The 25,171-nt window shown below is 28.0% G+C and overlaps 1 protein-coding gene and 1 non-coding gene across 3 annotated transcripts; both read left to right on the top strand.

Moving 5' to 3' along the window:
- The first annotated feature begins 242 nt into the window (after window positions 1–242).
- On the top strand, window positions 243–316 carry TRNAN-GUU. Its single transcript has one exon. It is a non-coding gene; the product is annotated as a tRNA-Asn (tRNA).
- Window positions 317–4,664: 4,348 nt separating this feature from the next.
- On the top strand, window positions 4,665–20,924 carry LOC124942157 (coiled-coil domain-containing protein 12-like). 2 transcript variants are annotated; one of them, XM_047482590.1, is made up of 4 exons: window positions 4,665–4,974; window positions 5,874–6,006; window positions 6,102–6,216; window positions 7,835–7,908. In XM_047482590.1, the coding sequence occupies exons 1-4, from the start codon at window positions 4,820–4,822 to the stop codon at window positions 7,888–7,890; spliced, it is 459 nt and encodes a 152-aa protein (XP_047338546.1). In that variant the 5' UTR covers window positions 4,665–4,819; the 3' UTR covers window positions 7,891–7,908. The 2 variants fall into 2 exon arrangements, with proteins under 2 accessions (XP_047338546.1, XP_047338545.1); XM_047482589.1 differs by lacking the exons at window positions 5,874–6,006; window positions 6,102–6,216; window positions 7,835–7,908 and adding exons at window positions 18,489–18,621; window positions 18,715–18,829; window positions 20,689–20,924 and having other exon boundaries at window positions 4,671–4,974.
- The last annotated feature ends 4,247 nt before the right edge of the window (window positions 20,925–25,171 follow it).

Raw genomic sequence — 25,171 nt, 5'->3', positions numbered from 1 at the left:
AATAGAGGTTTTTTATGCAAGATTTCTAGGAACTGGGAGAATAACACTTTAGAAAATGAAACAATGAACGTGATTAATAATGGAGATGTTGTGTTATTAAGAAATTTATTTAATTTAGAAACTTAACAGTTTTAATTGTTTAAGAACGGTCTAAAAAATCATTAATTTAATTAAGACAAATTATTAATGATCCAATCAAATATATCTTTAATATTTGTCATCTTTTATTTCAAAAACATAAAGCTGGAATAGCTCAGTTGGTTAGAGCGTGTGGCTGTTAACCACAAGGTCGGAGGTTCAACCCCTCCTTCTAGCGTTTAAAATTTTTTATCTTAATTTTATACCTTAATTTTTTATTCATATCTTATACCTTACCAAAAGTTTCGGTATAATTCGTGTATACTACTTTATTAATTTCTAGCTAACTTTTAAGGGTAGATCGGTACGATATATCTTAATTTTTTATTCATATCTTATACCTTACTAAAAGTTTCGGTATAGAAAAATCCATACTTTTACCTTACATTCATTTTAGTATACCTTACTTTTGGTATGGTATCAGTATTATACCTTTCATATCTAAAATATAATAACTTTAAAAAAAATCTATTTAATATAGTTACTACATAAACGTTACACAAAATAAAAAATTAAAGATATTTATCATAAAATAAAATATTCTTTTTTAAAATTCAACATCTTTAAAAACTAGAAAATACTAAAAATTAAATTTAGTTACAAAAATTAAAATTATCAAGAATAAACATAAGTATAGTCTTTATTTTTTAAGTTTGACTAAAGTGAATACGAGAGATTCAGAACGATCTTCAATACCATTTATATCTGTAATTTTTTTTTTATAAATAGATGATACAATTCATGTTAGATAATAATAATAATAATAATAATAATAATAATAATAATAATAATAATAAATATTAGTTAATTTAGACTTAAATAATAAAAATCTCTCGCTCTTTTTTATTTATTCATTTTCAATGAACAATTTAAGTTTATCACATGTAGGATCTTATCCTAAGTTGAATTCATCTCTTTTTAGCCAATCATTTGTGCACACCAATCCCTCCACCATTTTAAAACACAAATTGATCCAAAAAAGATGAACTATCTTTTTACCCAAACTAAAAAAAAAATAGACTCACTAGCAATCATTGAGGATGACATTACAAATAATTGTACTCATTTTCATCGCTCCAAGAAATAGAAAGTTTGTTTAGTGATTTTTTTTCAATCTTATCGTCTAAGATGACATATATTGAATAATATTATAGTATAATTATAATTTTATTTTATTTTAAAATTTATGTTCTTATAATTAAATTAATATTAAATGTATTTATTTTCTTATAAATTATAAATACTATTTCGATATATCTCGACATACCAAAATTTTGAAAAACTCATACATTTACTGTATAAATAATTTCGGTATCGTTACCATACCCTACATTTTTTCGGTATACCTTAAAAATTGATATTTTCGATATATTGCGGTACAGTATTTTTGATATATCTATAATATTAGTAATTTCTCACTCTTACTAACTCTTCACAAGTATAGAATGAAATAAAAATGAAAAACTAAATAAAAGGAAATTTAAGAGAAAGTTTAAAGAATGATGTTAAAGTATAAAAAAAATTAAGTTACAACATTTTCTTAACCTTTAGTTTAGTTAGACAACTTTCGTTTTAATTGGATCCAACTAAACTCAAGTTTATTGTCAAAATAAAAAAAATATAATATATATATATATATATAAAGAATGTTACAACATTGTTACTTAGATTGAGTAAATATTCTGAATTTAATCCATTTAAAGACATCAAAATTTGTTTGATTTCGTCTATCTATAAGATTATTTTAAAATATTTATATGATAATTATGTTATTTTTAGCGAATTCATAACTTTTTTTCAAAGTTTGACAAATTTTTAATACTATTTCTTTTATCTCTAACGACTGCATTGAATCGACTAATTATTTTAGGTCAAATGACGTCTTTTTCAAAATATACATAAAAATTGTTATGATAATTACGTTAAGTAAGATTTTCAATTAAAAGTTATGTTACAAATGGGGATGAGTGAGAGATGGATCAGATAAATTATATTTTTGCTTGTTTACGTTTATCTTTTTTGTTATCATTAATTGTAGTGTGAAGAGTATTTTGGATGCTCAAGTTGGGAGAAGATTTTGAGGGATTGTGTCGCTTCTAAAACTCTTTTCTCATGTAGGGCACTCACTACAAAATAAGTCTAAAATGCGACACTTGTGTTTGCAACTAAATTTTCATTTAAAGTGACACTTTACAACTTGTTTAGTAGCGAAAGTAACCTTATCCATAAAATTGGTGACATTTCACAAATCAGTCGCATAATAGATGTCGCTAACTTTACAACTCAAGTTACAATTTCTTTTGCGACAAACTTTAGCATTTAGCATTGTTTCTTATCAATAAATGTTGCACAAAACAAAATGATATATATATATAATCTCAATAACCTTATACTTCCCTAAACTAATAAATATAATATTCAATCAACATTAAACATTCAACAAAATCATCAAAGGTAAGCATTCATAAGTTGTTTCATCCATATTATAATTTGCTTAAACCTTTTAGAGTTATTTGGTTTAAAAAAACACAAAATAGTAGTTTCAATTTATCTGGAATCATTATTTTTTTCTTGAAAATGAAGCACACTCATGGTTATTGTGTTCATACCAAGTCTCTTTGCATACATAAAACATAAATGGTTACATATTTAACACAAATAATTTGACACAGTAAATTTATCAATTATCATTCAGACCAAGTGTAAAAATATACATGCACTTACTTGTATAAAAAAAACTACAGAATACACATCCAAAAATACTCCACATATGACAGTTATACATGTTATTGGATATTTCCTTTTTGAAGATTTAGATTTTTATTATATTTATATATTATATTAAAAAAATTACTTATAACTAAACCAAAATTAATAATTTTAATTTTAGGGGATCATGATATATAATAATAGGTTTAGGGTTTATATGATTTCTTACAAGCTTAAAGAAATTTATTAATTGTCTTTTTGATAATCTTCTCTAAAGAGCTATATAATCTTTGTTTTACTAATATCAGGTCTTTTGAATGTTGATTTCAATTTTAGGCGTAGGAAAAGTGCTCAAATGTTGTGAATTTTTGTTATAGTTAATCCTTTGAATAAGCTTAGGTAGTTTGAAAAAAATATATTAAAAAAATAATAACTTAAATATTATTTGAAATAAAAAAAATTAAGTAAAAATTTCATCCGAATAAATAATAATGGCACCGAACAAAACACAACACTCAATGTTTGAAAAAAAATTGATACGAAGAAAGACATCCAAGACTTAGTGTTTGAAAAAAATTGATACAAAGAAAGACATCTCACACTTAAATAGTTGGGTTTTGATTTATTTAAAAAAGGAAAATTATCTTAGAACCCTCTAATTTTCACTTTGAAACCTTTAAATTAATTTTTGAAACAAATTGTTCCTTCAATTTTTTAAAAGGTCACCAATTTTATTTTATTTTATTTTATTTTTATTATTATTTTTTTTTTAATATAACGGTTTAAACTTAAAATATTATTATTTTATATATTATCTTTAATCTTATTTTTTATATTTATATATATAATTATTAAATCGCTATATATAATATTATATATATATTATTAATTTATATAATTAATAAATCTTTTATATAATATATAAATAATATATATATATATTATTTATTTTTATCTATATAATATATATATATATATAATTTATATATATTATCTTTAATTTATTTATATATAATATATATATAATATATATTTTAAAAAATAATTTAAAGTTTAAAAGTAATTAAAGAGTTGAAAAGTTACCATTATTTTTAACTTTAAAATTATTTTTAAAATATATATTATATTAATTATATAAATTTATATATATATATAATTATATAAAAGATTTATATATATATATAATTATATAAAAGATTTATATAAATATATATATAATTATATATATATAATTAATTATTAAAAATACATATAAATTATTTTTAAACTTTGTTTTATAAATATATAAATATATATAAAATAAATAATATATATATATAAAATAAATTTAATTATTATATAAATATAAAAATTAATGATAAAAGAATATATATATATAATATTATATATAAACGATTTAATAAATATTTTAAACTTAAGTTGTTAAAAAAAAAAAAAAAAAAAAAATTTGACAGAAAAGGCCATTGCTTGCTGACTTTTTAAAAGCCGATTTATTTAAAAAAAATTAATTTAAGGTTAAAAGTGATCGATTAGGATAATTAGAGTGTTGCCCAAATAATTTGTGCTTAATTTATTTAAAAATTATTTGGACAATCATTTTTTATAAAAAATTTAAAATATATTAATAAATAATAATAAAATATTTTATTTTTTAAAAAAGAAAAAAGTATTTTAGTTATATATTATATTAAAAAAAATACTTATAAGTAAACAAAAATTAATAATTTTAATTTTAGGGGATCTATAATAATAGGTTTAGGGTTTATATGATTTCTTACAAGTTTAAAGAAATTTATTAATAGTCATTTTGATAATTTTCTTTATGAAGTACAGACAGAGTAACAGAGTGAAGGGTTTAAGGAAAAGCTGAAATCCCTAGATCCGTTGAAGCAGCTTCAGGAAAGGGGACGACAGAAATTCGTCTGGAGTCGCCCGCGACATAATCTTTGTTCTAGTTAATCCTTTGAAGAAGATGAGTGGTGAAGAAGAATCCGTAGAGCAAGCATCAGCCGCTCGTCAAGAGAGGCTTAAAGCGTTGAGAGCTGCTCGGGAACTTCTTAGCACTCCAGAAGGAAATAGGTCTGATGATACTGATGCAAACAACCATGAACAAGAAGAAGAAGAAGAGTAAGTGCCTTCTCCTTTTACTTGATTTACTCAGCTAGCATTCTGACCTGCTTACTTTGGTGGGTTTCTGTTATTAAGGGTTTTAAGAATGACCTACATTAGCTAACCCATAACTTCTCAAGGAAAGAACACCCTTAAGATCTATACTATCTATGTTCCAAATTGTTCTCTTCTATAGTGATTCCTTTTTGTGTAATGTCAAGGGATCTCATTTTATTGATGTTCAATTAACAATCTTTGAAGAGAACTAAGTTGTGAAATTGCACAATAACACTAATCTAAAACGATAGAGATTAGGAAGAACACAAGATTTAAAGAGGTTCGACCAATAATAATACCTGCATCCTCGGAGAGTCTCTTATTCTATAGATATTTTATGGAATAATGGTCTAAATAACCTACCAACAAATAATAATTCCTAATTACATGTGTATATGAGTCATATCCAACAAGAACTATAGATGTTAATATGAACCTCAATTGACAAGAGTGTTGAACTAAGAGGATGTTGTGCTAGCCTTCTCTAGGAAAAAAGGCCCTGGTCTAAAAAAATGAAGCTGAAGGAAAAGTGGAAAAAAAAGTATTGTTCATGAAGACATGATAAATATCTTGTTTCAAATATTCTCAAGAAAGTTGCAAATTGCTACATGGTTTCTGTTTATCTGTGGCATTGTTTATCATTGTTACTGGAATCTATTTAACTATCATAATACATGTTCAAATCACTTATATCTGCTGGTTGTTCCATGTGTCTCTTTATTTTTCCTTGTTGGTTCAACATGCTGATGCAAACAATAGTTTATACCCTCTAGTTTTGCTGAGAAACACGTGTGATTCCATTTTTCAGTTGGTTCATTTGACCCTTGTACATTCTCTCAGTAGTTTTCAAATATATGCAGTTCTGTCAACATGAAGTTTCGTAATTACCTTCCTCACGACAAAGAACTTCAGGAGGGTAAACTTGCTCCACCGTTGCTACCCAAATTTGAAGACCCTGTTGTCGAATTGCCTGTAGTTGTGGAGAAGAAGGAGGTGATTGAACATTGCACCGTTATAAATATATATATATAGCATAAACTAACAATCTATTAAATTGGATTCATGCTGAACATAGTTGATATTTTCAGGATCCTTTTGTGAATATTGCTCCAAAAAAACCAAACTGGGACCTTCGAAGAGATGCACAGAAAAAGATTGATAAGATTGAAAAACGAACGCAAAAAGCTATACTCCAACTTATAGGTATGTGGCTCTTTACCTTTTGTCTCGCAATTAGAGAAAGAAAGTGTTAACAAAATTATATTGTTTTGGTATTTGACCACTTTATATGTTTTAAAAGTGCAGATGAAATGTATGTAAGAAAATGAATATTCCTTAGAGATAAACTGTTTTTAAAACGTGTAAAATACATAAACAATAGCACATGAAATATATAATAAACAGAGTGGATTATATAAAATTAAAAAGATTTTGTAGAGAAGAAGATTTTCTTCATATATTTGGATGATATACTAATACAAGGAAAAGCATAATTTACAGGCAACTTATTCAACATTAATTTAAAAAAGATACGATTTTTCTCATGGAACAGTGTCTAGAATAACATTGTTTTGATATCATGTAAGACAATTTTGTTGACAGGATGATTTTCTTCATATATTTGGATGATAACTAATACAAGGAAAGCATAATTTACGGGCAATACATAAAGAAACTAATTTAATTTGAAGAGCAATGTTCTAGATATGCATAACTGAGTATTATTTGAGAAGACAAATAACCACTTGGAGTGTTACCTATTAACACTAGGATGATCAGAGATAGAACCGGCTTGGATTTATTCCAGTTTGAACCATTTCTAAGTAAAATGGGACATATGAATATTTCTGCCAAATTTTATGTGCTATTGAGCTTTTTAATTGTATAAAAACTTGAGAAGCATAAAACAAATAATATATGTTGTATCACAGAGAGTTTGAAAGATCTAATACCTATTAACTCTAAGATGATTAGAGATAAGTTGAGATACTTTTTGTCTATCAATACAATTTCAGGAATTGTTTGCAATTTTTCTTGAATGAAAATCAAATAGTATGGCTCTTATTTCCTACTGTCTAGGTTTTGTTAAAATTGCTATTTGGAGCTCAGCCAAATTGTGATTACTTAGCAGTTTGCAATAATGGTTGTTAAGACAGGTAAAAATACCCTGTAGAGAAATCTGAGAGTAGAAATTGTAAGCCTAATAATTCCTTTTCTGTAATCAATTTGGCAACACTTTTTATTTCAAATGTTTAAATGCTAAACTTACTTACACCTTGTTTGGATTTGGGTTCATTAAATAACCCATATGGGTTATTTAAATAGTCTTGTTTGGTACGAGGTTATGAAAAGTTGAGTTATTGGTGAAAAAGACTTAAAAGGGTATTAATATTTATTGAAAAATATTTGTTTAAAAATTTAAATAAAGGGTATTTTAGTATTTTGGTTGATAAATTGATTGATAAAGAGATGATAGAGAATGGTAGGTTATTTAAGATATTCAAATAACCTTTACTAAAGTTTGTTTGATGTAGGTTGTTTTTTACAAAAAAAAATTCACTTATCACAATAATATGAAAATACCTTTATTTTATTTTTATAAAATTTAAATTTTATATACAGAAAGAACATTATCAACCACTTAATTTTTCATCAAACAAGCTCTTAGTGATAGATTCAGATATTTATTGATGTGTAGAGATACTGAAACATAAATAAAATGTGTTTCTAAATGGTTGCTCCTCATGGAGAATTCCTTATCTGATTTTGCTTTCTTCTTCATTATTTGATCTTTCATTATATTTATGTATTATTTTTGTAGTACAACAAGAGAAGGAGAAGCTACTGGCTATAGAAGATGGGGAAAATGATAATTAGGTATTTCTAGTTTCATGGGAAAAAAAACTGCAGGAATCGCCGAAAATGTGCGTTAGAATTGGTGTGTTTTGTTTTTGCGAAATCTGTGAGGCAGAATGTAGTTGTGTTGAATGCTTTATTTTTGCAATAATCTGTTTGATATATTTGACAAAATTCTAAATATATTGTCTGATTGGTTCTAAAGTAATTTCTTGCCATTTATTTTTATTTAAGTTAAAGAGGTATTAAAGAGTTTCATATAATCAATTTATTTGGTTTGTAGTTAGAAAATATACAATAGTTATATGCTTGTGTTTCTTCATTTTGTGAGGTGGGTTAACAATCAATGTTTTTAAATATATCAAGTATTTTTATAATTTTGTATAATAAGAAAATTTATTTAAAATTGTTGTTATGTTTGGTTTTTTATATTTAATTTAATTTGATTGTGTATTTTGTGGTAAAAAATTTGAACCAAAGTTAAGGATTTCTTGTAAAACATGAACAACACAAATAATAGAAAGATTGAATTAAAAAAATTTCAAATAAAAAATTGAGATATTTTTTTATGATATTATTATACATACAAGTCTGTTCAGTTAAATTATTAAATTAGTGAAGGTTAAAATTTGTGATTTTGTGGTTTTATAATGTTTAGGTAAAATTAAGTATTATTCTTATAGAGTTCCCCTTTCTATTCTATTATAAATATGCAATATAAAATCTGAAGTATTGTGTTAGATTTAGTATTTATTATTATTTGACTGACAAGTGTAATTTAATTTTAAAATAGGTATATTTATATACATAATTTTATCTTCATTTTTTTTAATCTTTAATGATCAACCAACTGCCAAATTCTAGTTTTTTTTATCCCTAATACAAATCAAAAATAAAATACCCCTTTTCAGCTCTAAACCACATTAGAATCAACTGACTTTTTTTTTCAAACATAAACTAAAACTCAAAAAGCCCAAATCAGTATATGTCACAACTTTGTTATCTAACAAAAGATGATGAAAATACCCTTATTTCAACCAAGAACTACATCTAATAAAACATTCAATAGTACATTTTTCTTTTACTTGTATTTTATTTAAATAAACATTAATTTATAATGTTAATGATTATGATTTTGGAACATAACTCAATTCAGAACTCAATTACAAAAAGGAAATAATTTATACATTTGCTTTCATTTTGTGACCCTCAGATGGCTAATATAACCTCCACAATGTAACTATTTTAAATCAGAACGTTTTTAGTAAGAATCGAACTTATTAAATAAGATAATTCCAACAAATAAGTTTAACTCTTAAAAGGACAAACACACCCCTGCAACCTGATTTAAAAGGTTAAAAAAAGTCTCCAATTTTATTTTTTTTTGGGAATTTCAGGTAAAATAAACATGATATCAACATTTTGATCTCCAATCATAACTTTAGCAGTACTTTTATTCTTTTGAATTTCAAGTCAGGATGAGACTTTTCCAGCAAGTGGCATTTATGAAATATCATCCTGCATTATACTCTCCTGGTCTTGAGATGGCCTGTAAATTGAATGAAACAGACTGATTTTAAATCAATCATCCATAGGAAATTTGATCTAACCTTGTGATAGACAAATGCTTCATTTGTTTCACTCCCATAAGCCACCTAATATTCTTCATTGATAGAGAGACCAGCAAAATTCTTCTCATCTGTATGACCCCTAAATGTGTGCAAATTAAGATGTACTGTTATGTTAGTGACGACTAAAAAACTTCAAACTTCTACAAATCCATGAAATGCTTAAAATTGATAAAACTTACAAAAATTGGAGAGAACATATGGGAAAGGGAAAATGCTATGCAAACAGAATTTAAATGTTTCATTAACATGCACACTTTTACCCCATAAATCAAATCAAGCTCTCACAGTCTAATCAAATCCTATGTTTTGTAGCAAAAAGAAAAACCAATGTAAAAGAAATGGGATGGATAGTTTTCAAAACAAAATCCAAGTTATTCTGCTTTTTCATCTTCAATTCTAGAGTCAAGGAAGATGTTATGAAGGCCAAGCAACATAGAGTTTCTTTTTCCAATAAGCGATACAAAAACAATAAAAACCATTTGAACTCATTCACATCGACATTTAGGGACCTTACAAATAGCATTCAATCCTAAACACACCATACATGATGACTATTGGATGATTGCAACAAATGTACCTGGACATATATGCTAACTCATAAAAGCGAAACCTATTTTGTCCTAAGGAAATTCCTTATATATATACAAACTCAATTTGAAACCAAGGTTAAGGTCATGAGATCTGATAATGTGCCAACTGTATTAATCTATTCTTGATTCACATGGAATATTACACATCAAAGAACTTGCTCATACACACCACAACAAAATGTGTAGTTGAAAGCAAGCATAAACACATCTATCAAAAAAAAACTTCTAGCAATTCTCAGTTATGCAAGCCACATATCTCATAAACAGATTACCTACATTTATTTTATCCAAGAAAACTCCATACCAACTAATCCATAACCATGAGCCAGATTATTCATTCGTAAAAACATTCGGTTTGTCTATGTTATGCTTTCAAATACCTTCCCTCAAAAGGACAAGTTTGATACAAGAGCCTATAAGATGTATATTTAATGGATACAAACATGGGACAAAAGGCATACAACATATACAATTTGGATATAAAAAAGTTTCCCATTAATAGATTGGTGATATTTCATGAAGTCTTTCCCTATCAAGAATATGATTCAAGTCCCCATAGACCCAATCCCTTCACTTATACCTGAATCATTTCAAACCATGTATGAATATGTGTCAATACCAAACTCTGACAGTCCATTGCAATCTTCAATTGAGCCAATTATAACCTTTGAATCAATTCATCAACCTTTTGAGCCCATACAACCTAAAACTTTTGAACCTGAAATAAACCCAAAACGAGAGTTACAACTAAACCAGCTTTGAAGAAAGACTGACAAAAAATAATTTCAGTATCGCACCATCTCCTTCACTTGTCAAACAGACTCACTTCTTCACATACCACCATCATTTCCTTTTCGTCAATCATCACGCTTAGATGCTTCCTATGTGATTTTCTTGTCTAACATTTCAAATATTCAAGAACCAGCATTTCTTATAATCAGGCACTCACTGATGCCAACTGGCATGGCTTTAGAGCAAAACAATACATATACTATGACAGAACTACCACCATAGAAGAAAACAATTGGGTTGAGATGGGTATACAAGTTGAAGTATAATACAGAAAGAAATGTTGATCGATATAAGGTCGGGTTAGTAGCAAAATGTATAATCAAAAGTAAGGAGTTGACTATCATGCTCGTTTTTCTCCCGTGGATAAACTAGTTACTGTAAGGATTCTTTGGCACTTACAATAGCAAATTCATTGCATCCCTATCAGCTTGACATTAATAATGTGTTTCTTATTATTGTAGAAGAAACAAGGTCAGGAAAAATGATACAAATACATCAATACCTTCACAAAGTGTAGAAATATTAGTTGTACTCATCCACGTCGTGTTGCTGCAATGAGTGTTGCTGCCAGAGTTTCTCAAGAAATGGGTGCTAAACTCAGACATGAGGTTGGGTATTCTATTATAGTTTGAAAAAACAATGCTGAAATATATGATTGTTCTTGCAAGTTATAGTGTAGTAGTATTAATGGTGGATGAGGTTGATGATGAGAGGACACTCAAAACTGACATTTTGTTTGGTTTAGTAACGGTGGGTGGATGTTACTCAATTTGGTCCTTATTTGAAGCTACTTATATCAAGTGCGATGCTGAGAAATTAATTTACATCCAACAATATGATGATACTGGCGATTTTGAAGCAATAAACAAGTGTATAACCACAACTGATTTCTTACCTAATCTACAAAAGAATGAAACTTATAAGACCGTTAAACATCCGTAAACCGTTTATATTCATCCTAGCTATCAGCTCGGGTATATCACAGTTTCTTCCAAAATGAGTGATCTACCATGAGCTAATTCTGACAACTAAAGAGTATATGCGACATGTTACAGAGCTTAAGCCTGAATGGGCTTGTTCAAATAGCGCCTCAGTATTATCATACCAAGGTGTCATCGTCAAAGCCACATATCAATCACAAATGACTAGTCCACATCCTATAAAAAAAAGGATAGTTAAGTTTAAGAATAAAAATTATACATATTGTCATTTATCAAATAGTACAAATATATATCAATAATCATATTCATTTTTTTAAATTAGAATGGAATTATGTGGTGTGGGATTGCATGGCCAAACCCAGACGGGAATGGACTATCTCCCAACGAGCCTCAGTTCAAGTGGTGAACCAGTTGAACTGAGGTTTGTTGGGAGATACTCAATTCCAGTTTGGGTTTGGCCAAGCAATCCCACAACACATAATTCCACATAATTGAATCAAGCTTTTTGGAACGATCACTATGCATTTTTCTCTTTAAGATATGAACTCCGCTATAAAGACGTAGAAAAATTATGAAAGAATGTTTATGCGAAAGAAAAACTGCTTGACGAACGATGAAATATATTTCTGACGAGAAAGATGAAAGTTGGAGGTTACATGGTACTATATGAAATGCACCATTAAACCTTCAATTTACTTAACCCTCTACAAAGATACATTCCAACATCCTTCAATCTGTTTTTTTATTGAATGAACATTCTTTCATTTATTTTCATGTACTTAAAAGTGGAATTCAGTTTTTCGAAAAGTGTGTTTGTGAGGGAGAGTGTGTATCAAAAGTCCTAATGGAAGTATGTAGTGAATGAATGAATGGGTTAGTAAGAAAGAAGATTGATGAGCGAAATAACTATGTGGTTAAAGATTTGGAAGAATGAGTTAGTTAGATCTTATTTTGATAAACTTCATTGATAAATCAAATAATAAATAAGTAAAATTAACTATAAACAAAATTTATTAAATAAATAATTTTACTTCAGATCTAAGAGATTTATAAGAGTAGAGTAAGATAAGATATTAACTTTATTAAATAAATAATTTGATTTCAAATCTAATAGATTAGAGTATAGATAAGGTATATAAAACTGATAGCTTAGATTCATCAAGGAAAAATATGAACTTATCTGAGAGAGTTTGCAATCGGATATGTCAAATATATCAAATAAAAAGAGTGAGTATTTCAAAAAAAAAGGGCCAATAACAATTGCAAAAATCAATAAACTATACTTATAAAGATAAAGAAGTGAAAATAAAGTGAATAAATAGAGATTTGAAGAAGATTGCAAGAAAAGTGCAAGTGCGGGCGAGAAAAGCGAGAAAACAATTGTGAGCGGGCATCTGCGAGAAAACAATTAGGGAAGTGCGGGCTGCAAAAAAAACAATTAGGGAAGTGCGGGCTGCAAAAAAAACAATTAGGGAAGTGCGGGCTGCAAGAAAAACAATTAGGGTTTTTGCGGGGGCGCACAAAGAAAAGTGGGGCAGTGAGAAAACAAATTAGGGTTTTGCGGGGGCGCACAAAGAAAAGTGGGGCAGTGAGAAAACAAATTAGGGTTTGGAGAGAAAAGTGCAGGTTGCTGGGAGAGTTTTATAAGCGTATTTATAGTGCGGTAAGAAAACTAGGGTTTTGAGTTTATAAGCGTATTTATAATGCGGCGGAAAACAATTAGAGGGTTTTGAAGATAATTTTTATTTATAATTATATATTTAAAAAATTATAATATTTTTTATTTTAAAAAAATATTATTCACTTAATAGTCTAGTTAAAGAAATAATTAAAAATGTACTTATCCTATTAATAAGTTTAGTTACTAAAAATTATAAATCAGTTTATAACAATATAATAGGATTAATTATATTTAATTATTAAAATCAGTTTATAACAATATAATAAGATTAATTATATTTAATTATTAAAGAAAAATATTTTTGTTAAAGCATTCTTCTTATTATAGATTTTTAAATTTATTATTATTATTATCAAAAATTATTTTTAATTGAGATAGCAAAGTGATTTTATTTTTTATTTTAAATAAAAAAAATTACATTTTAATAGTCACACATACTCCTTTGACATGTGTTACAAACATAAAATTGTGACATCTTCACTAGCATATATATTATGTGCATTTGTACAAGAAATTATATAAAAAACTAGTAATTATATAAAAAAATGATTTTTTTTACGGTAATAATATTTTTAATTTTAATTTTTTACCGTTTTAAGTTTATGAGCAAGATACCCACAATTAGACATGAGTATCCATTTAATCTCACATGAGCATCCAAATTAACCCTAACTCTCAACAATCAATTCAGACACTTCAAAAATTAAGCATTATATTATATATATATATATATTAGTGAGTTAAAAAGTTGAATGTTCCGTAATCAAATTTGATGATGAATTAAAAATATAAAATCTTATTACTCTAGTTGTTGTACTTGTTTTGACATACATATATCATTTTTAATTTTATTTTTAACCATTTTAGGTTTATAGTTGGGTCAACCAATATGACCCAAATATCCATTTATTCTCACATGTATATCCAAATTAACCACAACTCTCAACACAAGCAATCCAAATATTTTAAAAATGTTATTATATATATATATATATAAGTTAATATAATTAAAATTATTTTTTATTCTTAAAATTTATTAATTTTTGTATGATTAATGTTGAATATAGATTAGAAGTTAATATAATTAAAGTATTTTTTATTCTTAAAATTTATTAATTTTTATATGATTAAGGTGGAATATAATTTTTTATATTATTATATATTTTAAATATATGTACTTATATTTTTAAAATATATAATAGATTTTTTATTATTTTAATATAATATAATTAAAATATAGATTTTTTTTCTTTTAGATGAACTAATCGACCAGTTCTAACAAATAGGAAAAAAATAAAATTGTAGAATTTCTTCTTTTTATATTATCAATTATAGGACTATACGGAGACTTTCTCGATAAAATATAACAAACTTTTTAGAGTAATGATAGGGGTAGAGAAAAATTTGTAGCGAATAGGGCCACAAAACTACGTGAAGTGATGATTAGACGACTCAATATTTATTTAATTTTCTTTTTTATACTTATTAATAATATTCTTTCTCTTTTTATTACTTACATTTTCTCTCTCTATCTTAAATAAGACGCATTTAATAAAAAAAATTAATTTTTAATATTAAAAAACACTTAATAATTTATCTCTTTAATTTTTATTATTATAAATATTTTTTTTAAAAATTATTGTAAATGACACTATAAACACTCATTTTAATTATTTCTCTCTCTCAATAATTTGTTTTCTTTTATTTATTAAAAAAATTAAAATTTATTTTCAATAATAAAAATAACTCAAATTAAAATAAATAATAATTAATTATGTTAATTAAAATTTATATACAAGAGATTAAAAAAAATATTTTTTTAATTCAATTAATTAATTCTATCATCTATTAATTTAATAATATATATATTAATAATAAAAAAATAAAATTATTAATAATTTTACTCAACGAATTTGATTCTCTTTTTTAAACTCTTAATTGTTGTTTTTCTTTCTTTTCTCTACTTAAAAGACTTTTTCTTTTCATGTCAGTTTATTTTAGGAAATTTATTAGAAACTCAATTAACTATTGAAGCTTAATCAACTACATAAAAGAAAGGTCAATCAACTACAAAAGCTCAATCAACAACATTCAACAAAAAAATATATTTATAAAAATGAAATAAATTATTGAGAAAGAGAAATAATAAAAATGTTTATAGTGGCATGTACAATCATTTAAAAAAAGAATACTTATAATAAATAAGAGAAATGATTAGGTGAGGGAATTTGGTGAGGGAATTTGGTAAGGGAATGACGTGCATAATCTTATTCGCTGAAAAAATCAAATAATTTCTCTTTTTTTTTCTCTTTCCTCCCACTTTTACATTTTCCAACCAATGAAGTGTTGACACGTCATTCCCTCACGTCATTCCCTCACCAAATTCCCTCACTCTATCACTCCTCTAATAATAAATAGAGAAGTTATTAAGTGTTTTTTAATAATAATAATTGATTTTTTTATTGAATGCGTCTCATTTAAGATAGGGGAGAAAATATAAGTAGTGAGAAGAGAGAGAAAATTAATAATGAATATAAAAGAGAAATATAAATAAATATTGAGTCAGCGAGTATTCAGTTAGGGGTGTTAATCGGTTCGGTTTTCGGGTTATTCGAGTTCCTCGGTTCGGTTTATTCGAATTTTTATTTTTTTTAGCCAATTCGAAAACCGAACCGAATTCGAATTTGATATTCGGTTCGAATTTCAAATAATTCGAATTCAAACTGATTTCGTTTTTTTTATTTTTGAAACTAGCATAACTCAAAATAAATTGAGGATACTTGTAAGAGGGCCTATTGAAAAAACTGTTTTAGTGACTCTTTATTAAGTCGAAAATATCTTAAAACCCAAGGTATGAGCTTTGAAAGTTAGGTCGTTTTCTTAACGGGCCCTAATAATAATGGAAAAATATTATTTTTGTAGACCTAAAAATATATGTTTTTTTTTTACATTTTGCCCACTAAAAATATTATACTCAATATTCATGATTTTCTAAATCTGTCAATCTGAAGGTGTCAGATCATCTGAAATCTAAATATTTTTGAAAATTGATGTTTCGAACGCTCTTTAATGGTTATTTTAAGATATTTTTCGACCGCTCCAGTTGAAAAATCCTTCGATTTTTCGAGTTGAAAACCCAAGGTATGAGCGTTTGAAAGTTAGGTCGTTTTTCAAACGGGTCCAAATAATAATATAAAAATATTATTTTTGTAGAAGATAATATTTTTACCATCCTCGAAATTTAGGGAACTTGCTCGAAAGGATTAACAGGTCAGAGGAGGAGTTGGAAGAAGAAGATCAAAATAAATCTGATGGTGGATCAGAAGAGGATGAACCTGAGCAGTCCATACAAGTTCATACCAACTTCAGTCCAATTCAGACCATGGCAGAAGATTCGCAAAATAATTCATCTAATGAAGGATCTTCAGCTGACGGAACAAAGCTCATGAAGTCGATGTCAACCTTGTTAACAACGCTTCAGAAGAATATGGCAGTTATGCAATCCAATATGATGAAAATTATGAAAGCCCAGAAGGAAGACAAGAAGAATTTTGCTGATCGGGTTAAAACCCATAATGAGTTGGATCTAACATTGAAGAAAAACACGTACGAGGTTGAAGTCTCCAATACGAATTTTGGAAGGTTTGAAAAGAAACTCTTCAGTCAACAATCTGAAATGATGAGCCTTGAAAGACAGATCAATGTTGATCATCAAAGAGAGGTTATGGAAGCAATGGCATTAGTTTAAAATCAGCTAGTTGAAATTCAAGGCAGAATGAGAAGAACGGATGCTAAAAGACTGGAGTATGCCAACTCCATTGCAAGGAAATTTCAAGCTGAAGAGAATGCGAAAGCTGATGCTGAGAAAGAGCAGAATACTATCACTCAGGCGTGGTTGTAAGATATAGAAGAAGTGATAGTATTGCAACTGACACCAGATCTAAGAGAAGGCCAACAAATGATGAAAATCCAAGACCTACTAAAAGAGGCGGTGATCGTAGCGGTGGTGATCGCGAAGGCCGAAGCAGTGGTAGTGATCGCGGAGGTCGAAGTACTGGAAGCGATCGTGGAGGTCAAACTGGCGAAAGTGGTCGTGGTGGACGCGGTCTTCCTCCGTTCCAAAACCTGCTAACTGGTGAAGGGATGAGCTGTGAAAGATTCACCTATCTAATTGATCCTCGAGTGAAAAGGGAAGGTCAATAATCTCTCCTCCTTAAATTACTCTTACGTTAGTTTATGATTTTGGCTTTCTAAAACATGGTTTTTGAATATTGGTGTTTTCGAAAAGTTTCTATCTAAGGTGGATGAATAAGTTTTATTTCTTATTTATATGATAAATGCTTAATTTGTTATCTATGCAAAGGTTTTAACATCATTATCAAAAAGGGGGAAATTGTTGAATAAAATTATTTTGACCGAGTGTCAAAATAGTTTGACTATTGGTATTTTGATGATGAATGTATATAAAACTCAATTTATGCGTCTAATTGCTTTTGGTGTAGCTGTATCAAAAACATATGAGTCATATCCAACCAGAACTATAAATGTTAATATGAACCTCAATTGACAAGAGTGTTGAACTAAGAGGATGTTGTGCTAGCCTTCTCTAGGAAAAAAAAGGCCCTGATCTAAAAAAATGAAGCTGAAGGAAAAGTGGAAAAAGTATTGTTTGTGAAGACATGATAAATATCTTGTTCCAAATATTCTCAAGAAAGTTGCAAATTGCTACATGGTTTCTGTTTATCTGTGTCATTGTTTATCATTGTTAATGGAATCTATTTAACTATCATAATACATGTTTAAATCACTTATATTTTCTGGTTGTTCCATGTGTCTCTTTATTTTTCCTTGTTGGTTCAACATGCTGATGCAAACAATAGTTTATAGTACCCTCTAGTTTTGCTGAGAAACATGTGTGATTCCATTTTTCAGTTGGTTCATATGACCCTTGTACATTCTCTCAGTAGTTTTCAAATGTATGCAGTTCTGTCAACATGAAATTTCGTAATTACCTTCCTCACGACAAAGAACTTCAGGAGGGTAAACTTGCTCCACCGTCGCTACCCAAATTTGAAGACCCTGTTGTCGAATTGCCTGTAGTTGTGGAGAAGAAGGAGGTGATTGAACATTGCACCGTTATAAATATATATATAGCATAAACTAACAATCTATTAAATTGGATTCATGCTGAACATAGTTGATATTTTCAGGATCCTTTTGTGAATATTGCTCCAAAAAAACCAAACTGGGACCTTCGAAGAGATGCACAGAAAAAGATTGATCAGATTGAAAAACGAACACAAAAAGCTATACTCCAACTTATAGGTATGTGGCTTTTTACCTTTTGTCTTGCAATTAGAGAAAGAAAGTGTTAACAAAATTATATTGTTTTGGTATTTGACCACTTTATATGTTTATGAGGTAAATGTGACAGTGTTGGTATTTGACCACTTTATATGTTTTAAAAGTGCAGATGTAATGTAAGTAAGAAAATGAATATTTCTTTGAGATAAACTGTTTTTAAAACGTGTAAAATCCATAAACATTAGCACATGAAATATATAATAAACAGAGTGGATTACATAAAATTAAACAAGATTGGACCCTCCTTTTTCTCTATTTACCTTTCCCATTTACATCTAACCATTAAATGACATCATTATCCTAAATTATAAATCTAAAAAAAATGTTATCTGGCTTGGAGGGAAAATTTTCATGTGAATTTTCTCATGAATATTGTCTAGAGTAACATTGTTCTCTGATATCATGTAGAAAATTTTGTAGAGAAGAAGATTTTCTTCATATATTTGGATGATATACTAATACAAGGAAAAGCATAATTTACAGGCAACTTATTCAACATTAATTTAAAAAAGATACGATTTTTCTCATGGAACAGTGTCTAGAATAACATTGTTTTGATATCATGTAAGACAATTTTGTTGACAGGATGATTTTCTTCATATATTTGGATGATAACTAATACAAGGAAAGCATAATTTACGGGCAATACATAAAGAAACTAATTTAATTTGAAGAGAAATGTTCTAGATATGCATAACTGAGTATTATTTGAGAAGACAAACAACCACTTGGAGTGTTACCTATTAACACTAGGATGATCAGAGATAGAACCGGCTTGGATTTATTCCAGTTTGAACCATTTCTAAGTAAAATGGGACATATGAATATTTCTGCCAAATTTTATGTGCTATTGAGCTTTTTCATTGTATAAAAACTTGAGAAGCATAAAACAAATAATATATGTTGTATCACAGAGAGTTTGAAAGATCTAATACCTATTAACTCTAAGATGATTAGAGATAAGTTGAGATACTTTTTGTCTATCAATACAATTTCAGGAATTGTTTGCAATTTTTCTTGAATGAAAATCAAATAGTATGGCTCTTATTTCCTACTGTCTAGGTTTTGTTAAAATTGCTATTTGGAGCTCAGCCAAATTGTGATTACTTAGCAGTTTGCAATAATGGTTGTTAAGACAGGTAAAAATACCCTGTAGAGAAATCTGAGAGTAGAAATTGTAAGCCTAATAATTCCTTTTCTGTAATCAATTTGGCAACACTTTTTATTTCAAATGTTTAAATGCTAAACTTACTTACACCTTGTTTGGATTTGGGTTCATTAAATAACCCATATGGGTTATTTAAATAGTCTTGTTTGGTACGAGGTTATGAAAAGTTGAGTTATTGGTGAAAAAGACTTAAAAGGGTATTAATATTTATTGAAAAATATTCGTTTAAAATTTAAATAAAGGGTATTTTAGTATTTTGGTTGATAAATTGGTTGATAAATTGATTGATAAAGAGATGATAGAGAATGGTAGGTTATTTAAGTTATTCAAATAACCTTTACTAAAGTTTGTTTGATGTAGGTTGTTTTTTACAAAAAAATTCACTTATCACAATAATATGAAAATACTTTTATTTTATTTTTATAAAATTTAAATTTTATATACAGAAAGAACATTATAATAATTCAACCACTTAATTTTTCATCAAACAAGCTCTTAGTGATAGATTCAGATATTTATTGATGTGTAGAGATACTGAAACATAAATAAAATGTGTTTCTAAATGGTTGCTCCTCATGGAGAATTCCTTATCTGATTTTGCTTTCTTCTTCATTATTTGATCTTTCATTATATTTATGTATTATTTTTGTAGTACAACAAGAGAAGGAGAAGCTACTGGCTATAGAAGATGGGGAAAATGATAATTAGGTATTTCTAGTTTCATGGGAAAAAAAACTGCAGGAATCGCCGAAAATGTGCGTTAGAATTGGTGTGTTTTGTTTTTGCGAAATCTGTGAGGCAGAATGTAGTTGTGTTGAATGCTTTATTTTTGCAATAATCTGTTTGATATATTTGACAAAAATCTAAATATATTGTCTGATTGGTTCTAAAGTAATTTCTTGCCATTTATTTTTATTTAAGTTAAAGAGGTATTAAAGAGTTTCATATAATCAATTTATTTGGTTTGTAGTTAGAAAATATACATGAAGTTATATGCTTGTGTTTCTTCATTTTGTGAGGTGGGTTAACAATCAATGTTTTTAAATATATCAAGTATTTTTATAATTTTGTATAATAAGAAAATTTATTTAAAATTGTTGTTATGTTTGGTTTTTTATATTTAATTTAATTTGATTGTGTATTTTGTGGTAAAAAATTTGAACCAAAGTTAAGGATTTCTTGTAAAACATGAACAACACAAATAATAGAAAGATTGAATTAAAAAAATTTCAAATAAAAAATTGAGATATTTTTTTATGATATTATTATACATACAAGTCTGTTCAGTTAAATTATTAAATTAGTGAAGGTTAAAATTTGTGATTTTGTGGTTTTATAATGTTTAGGTAAAATTAAGTATTATTCTTATAGAGTTCCCCTTTCTATTCTATTATAAATATGCAATATAAAATCTGAAGTATTGTGTTAGATTTAGTATTTATTATTATTTGACTGACAAGTGTAATTTAATTTTAAAATAGGTATATTTATATACATAATTTTATCTTCATTTTTTTTAATCTTTAATGATCAACCAACTGCAAATTCAAGTTTTTTTATCCCTAATACAAATCAAAAATAAAATACCCCTTTTCAGCTCTAAACCACATTAGAATCAACTGACTTTTTTTTTTCAAACATAAACTAAAACTCAAAAAGCCCAAATCAGTATCATCTCACAACTTTGTTATCTAACAAAAGATGATGAAAATACCCTTATTTCAACCAAGAACTACATCTAATAAAACATTCAATAGTACATTTTTCTTTTACTTGTATTTTATTTAAATAAACATTAATTTATAATGTTAATGATTATGATTTTGGAACATAACTCAATTCAGAACTCAATTACAAAAAGGAAATAATTTATACATTTGCTTTCATTTTGTGACCCTCAGATGGCTAATATAACCTCCACAATGTAACTATTTTAAATCAGAACGTTTTTAGTAAGAATCGAACTTATTAAATAAGATAATTCCAACAAATAAGTTTAACTCTTAAAAGGACAAACACACCCCTGCAACCTGATTTAAAAGGTTAAAAAAAGTCTCCAATTTTATTTTTTTTTGGGAATTTCAGGTAAAATAAACATGATATCAACATTTTGATCTCCAATCATAACTTTAGCAGTACTTTTATTCTTTTGAATTTCAAGTCAGGATGAGACTTTTCCAGCAAGTGGCATTTATGAAATATCATCCTGCATTATACTCTCCTGGTCTTGAGATGGCCTGTAAATTGAATGAAACAGACTGATTTTAAATCAATCATCCATAGGAAATTTGATCTAACCTTGTGATAGACAAATGCTTCATTTGTTTCACTCCCATAAGCCACCTAATATTCTTCATTGATAGAGAGACAAGCAAAATTCTTCTCATCTGTATGACCCCTAAATGTGTGCAAATTAAGATGTACTGTTATGGTAGTGACGAACTAAAAGATTCAAACTTCTACAAATCCATGAAATGCTTAAAATTGATAAAACTTACAAAAATTGGAGAGAACATATGGGAAAGGGAAAATGCTATGCAAACAGAATTTAAATGTTTCATTAACATGCACACTTTTACCCCATAAATCAAATCAAGCTCTCACAGTCTAATCAAATCCTATGTTTTGTAGCAAAAAGAAAAACCAATGTAAAAGAAATGGGATGGATAGTTTTCAAAACAAAATCCAAGTTATTCTGCTTTTTCATCTTCAATTCTAGAGTCAAGGAAGATGTTATGAAGGCCAAGCAACATAGAGTTTCTTTTTCCAATAAGCGATACAAAAACAATAAAAACCATTTGAACTCATTCACATCGACATTTAGGGACCTTACAAATAGCATTCAATCCTAAACACACCATACATGATGACTATTGGATGATTGCAACAAATGTACCTGGACATATATGCTAACTCATAAAAGCGAAACCTATTTTGTCCTAAGGAAATGTACCTGGACATATATATACAAACTCAATTTGAAACCAAGGTTAAGGTCATGAGATCTGATAATGTGCCAACTGTATTAATCTATTCTTGATTCACATGGAATATTACACATCAAAGAACTTGCTCATACACACCACAACAAAATGTGTAGTTGAAAGCAAGCATAAACACATCTATCAAAAAAAAACTTCTAGCAATTCTCAGTTATGCAAGCCACATATCTCATAAACAGATTACCTACATTTATTTTATCCAAGAAAACTCCATACCAACTAATCCATAACCATGAGCCAGATTATTCATTCGTAAAAACATTCGGTTTGTCTATGTTATGCTTTCAAATACCTTCCCTCAAAAGGACAAGTTTGATACAAGAGCCTATAAGATGTATATTTAATGGATACAAACATGGGACAAAAGGCATACAACATATACAATTTGGATATAAAAAAGTTTCCCATTAATAGATTGGTGATATTTCATGAAGTCTTTCCCTATCAAGAATATGATTCAAGTCCCCATAGACCCAATCCCTTCACTTATACCTGAATCATTTCAAACCATGTATGAATATGTGTCAATACCAAACTCTGACAGTCCATTGCAATCTTCAATTGAGCCAATTATAACCTTTGAATCAATTCATCAACCTTTTGAGCCCATACAACCTAAAACTTTTGAACCTGAAATAAACCCAAAACGAGAGTTACAACTAAACCAGCTTTGAAGAAAGACTGACAAAAAATAATTTCAGTATCGCACCATCTCCTTCACTTGTCAAACAGACTCACTTCTTCACATACCACCATCATTTCCTTTTCGTCAATCATCACGCTTAGATGCTTCCTATGTGATTTTCTTGTCTAACATTTCAAATATTCAAGAACCAGCATTTCTTATAATCAGGCACTCACTGATGCCAACTGGCATGGCTTTAGAGCAAAACAATACATATACTATGACAGAACTACCACCATAGAAGAAAACAATTGGGTTGAGATGGGTATACAAGTTGAAGTATAATACAGAAAGAAATGTTGATCGATATAAGGTCGGGTTAGTAGCAAAATGTATAATCAAAAGTAAGGAGTTGACTATCATGCTCGTTTTTCTCCCGTGGATAAACTAGTTACTGTAAGGATTCTTTGGCACTTACAATAGCAAATTCATTGCATCCCTATCAGCTTGACATTAATAATGTGTTTCTTATTATTGTAGAAGAAACAAGGTCAGGAAAAATGATACAAATACATCAATACCTTCACAAAGTGTAGAAATATTAGTTGTACTCATCCACGTCGTGTTGCTGCAATGAGTGTTGCTGCCAGAGTTTCTCAAGAAATGGGTGCTAAACTCAGACATGAGGTTGGGTATTCTATTATAGTTTGAAAAAACAATGCTGAAATATATGATTGTTCTTGCAAGTTATAGTGTAGTAGTATTAATGGTGGATGAGGTTGATGATGAGAGGACACTCAAAACTGACATTTTGTTTGGTTTAGTAACGGTGGGTGGATGTTACTCAATTTGGTCCTTATTTGAAGCTACTTATATCAAGTGCGATGCTGAGAAATTAATTTACATCCAACAATATGATGATACTGGCGATTTTGAAGCAATAAACAAGTGTATAACCGCAACTGATTTCTTACCTAATCTACAAAAGAATGAAACTTATAAGACCGTTAAACATCCATAAACCGTTTATATTCATCCTAGCTATCAGCTCGGGTATATCACAGTTTCTTCCAAAATGAGTGATCTACCATGAGCTAATTCTGACAACTAAAGAGTATATGCGACATGTTACAGAGCTTAAGCCTGAATGGGCTTGTTCAAATAGCGCCTCAGTATTATCATACCAAGGTGTCATCGTCAAAGCCACATATCAATCACAAATGACTAGTCCACATCCTATAAAAAAACGATAGTTAAGTTTAAGAATAAAAATTATACATATTGTCATTTATCAAATAGTACAAATATATATCAATAATCATATACATTTTTTTAAATTAGAATGGAATTATGTGGTGTGGGATTGCATGGCCAAACCCAGACGGGAATGGACTATCTCCCAACGAGCCTCAGTTCAAGTGGTGAACCAGTTGAACTGAGGTTTGTTGGGAGATACTCAATTCCAGTTTGGGTTTGGCCAAGCAATCCCACAACACATAATTCCACAT

This window comes from Impatiens glandulifera, chromosome 6 (genome assembly GCF_907164915.1).
Source record: "Impatiens glandulifera chromosome 6, dImpGla2.1, whole genome shotgun sequence".
Taxonomy (NCBI): Eukaryota; Viridiplantae; Streptophyta; class Magnoliopsida; order Ericales; family Balsaminaceae; genus Impatiens; species Impatiens glandulifera.
The sequence above is the reverse complement of the archived record's forward strand: the minus strand, read 5'-3'. Positions and strand labels throughout refer to the sequence as shown.

What these genes read in the sequence shown, in the direction of transcription:
- LOC124942157 (XM_047482589.1), top strand. Translation starts at nt 4,820, where the DNA reads ATGAGTGGTGAAGAAGAATCCGTAGAGCAAGCATCAGCCGCTCGTCAA. An exon ending in GAACAAGAAGAAGAAGAAGA is followed by an intron (nt 4,975 to 18,488) that starts GTAAGTGCCTTC and finishes AAATGTATGCAG; the next exon opens with TTCTGTCAACATGAAATTTC. An exon ending in TAGTTGTGGAGAAGAAGGAG is followed by an intron (nt 18,622 to 18,714) that starts GTGATTGAACAT and finishes TGATATTTTCAG; the next exon opens with GATCCTTTTGTGAATATTGC.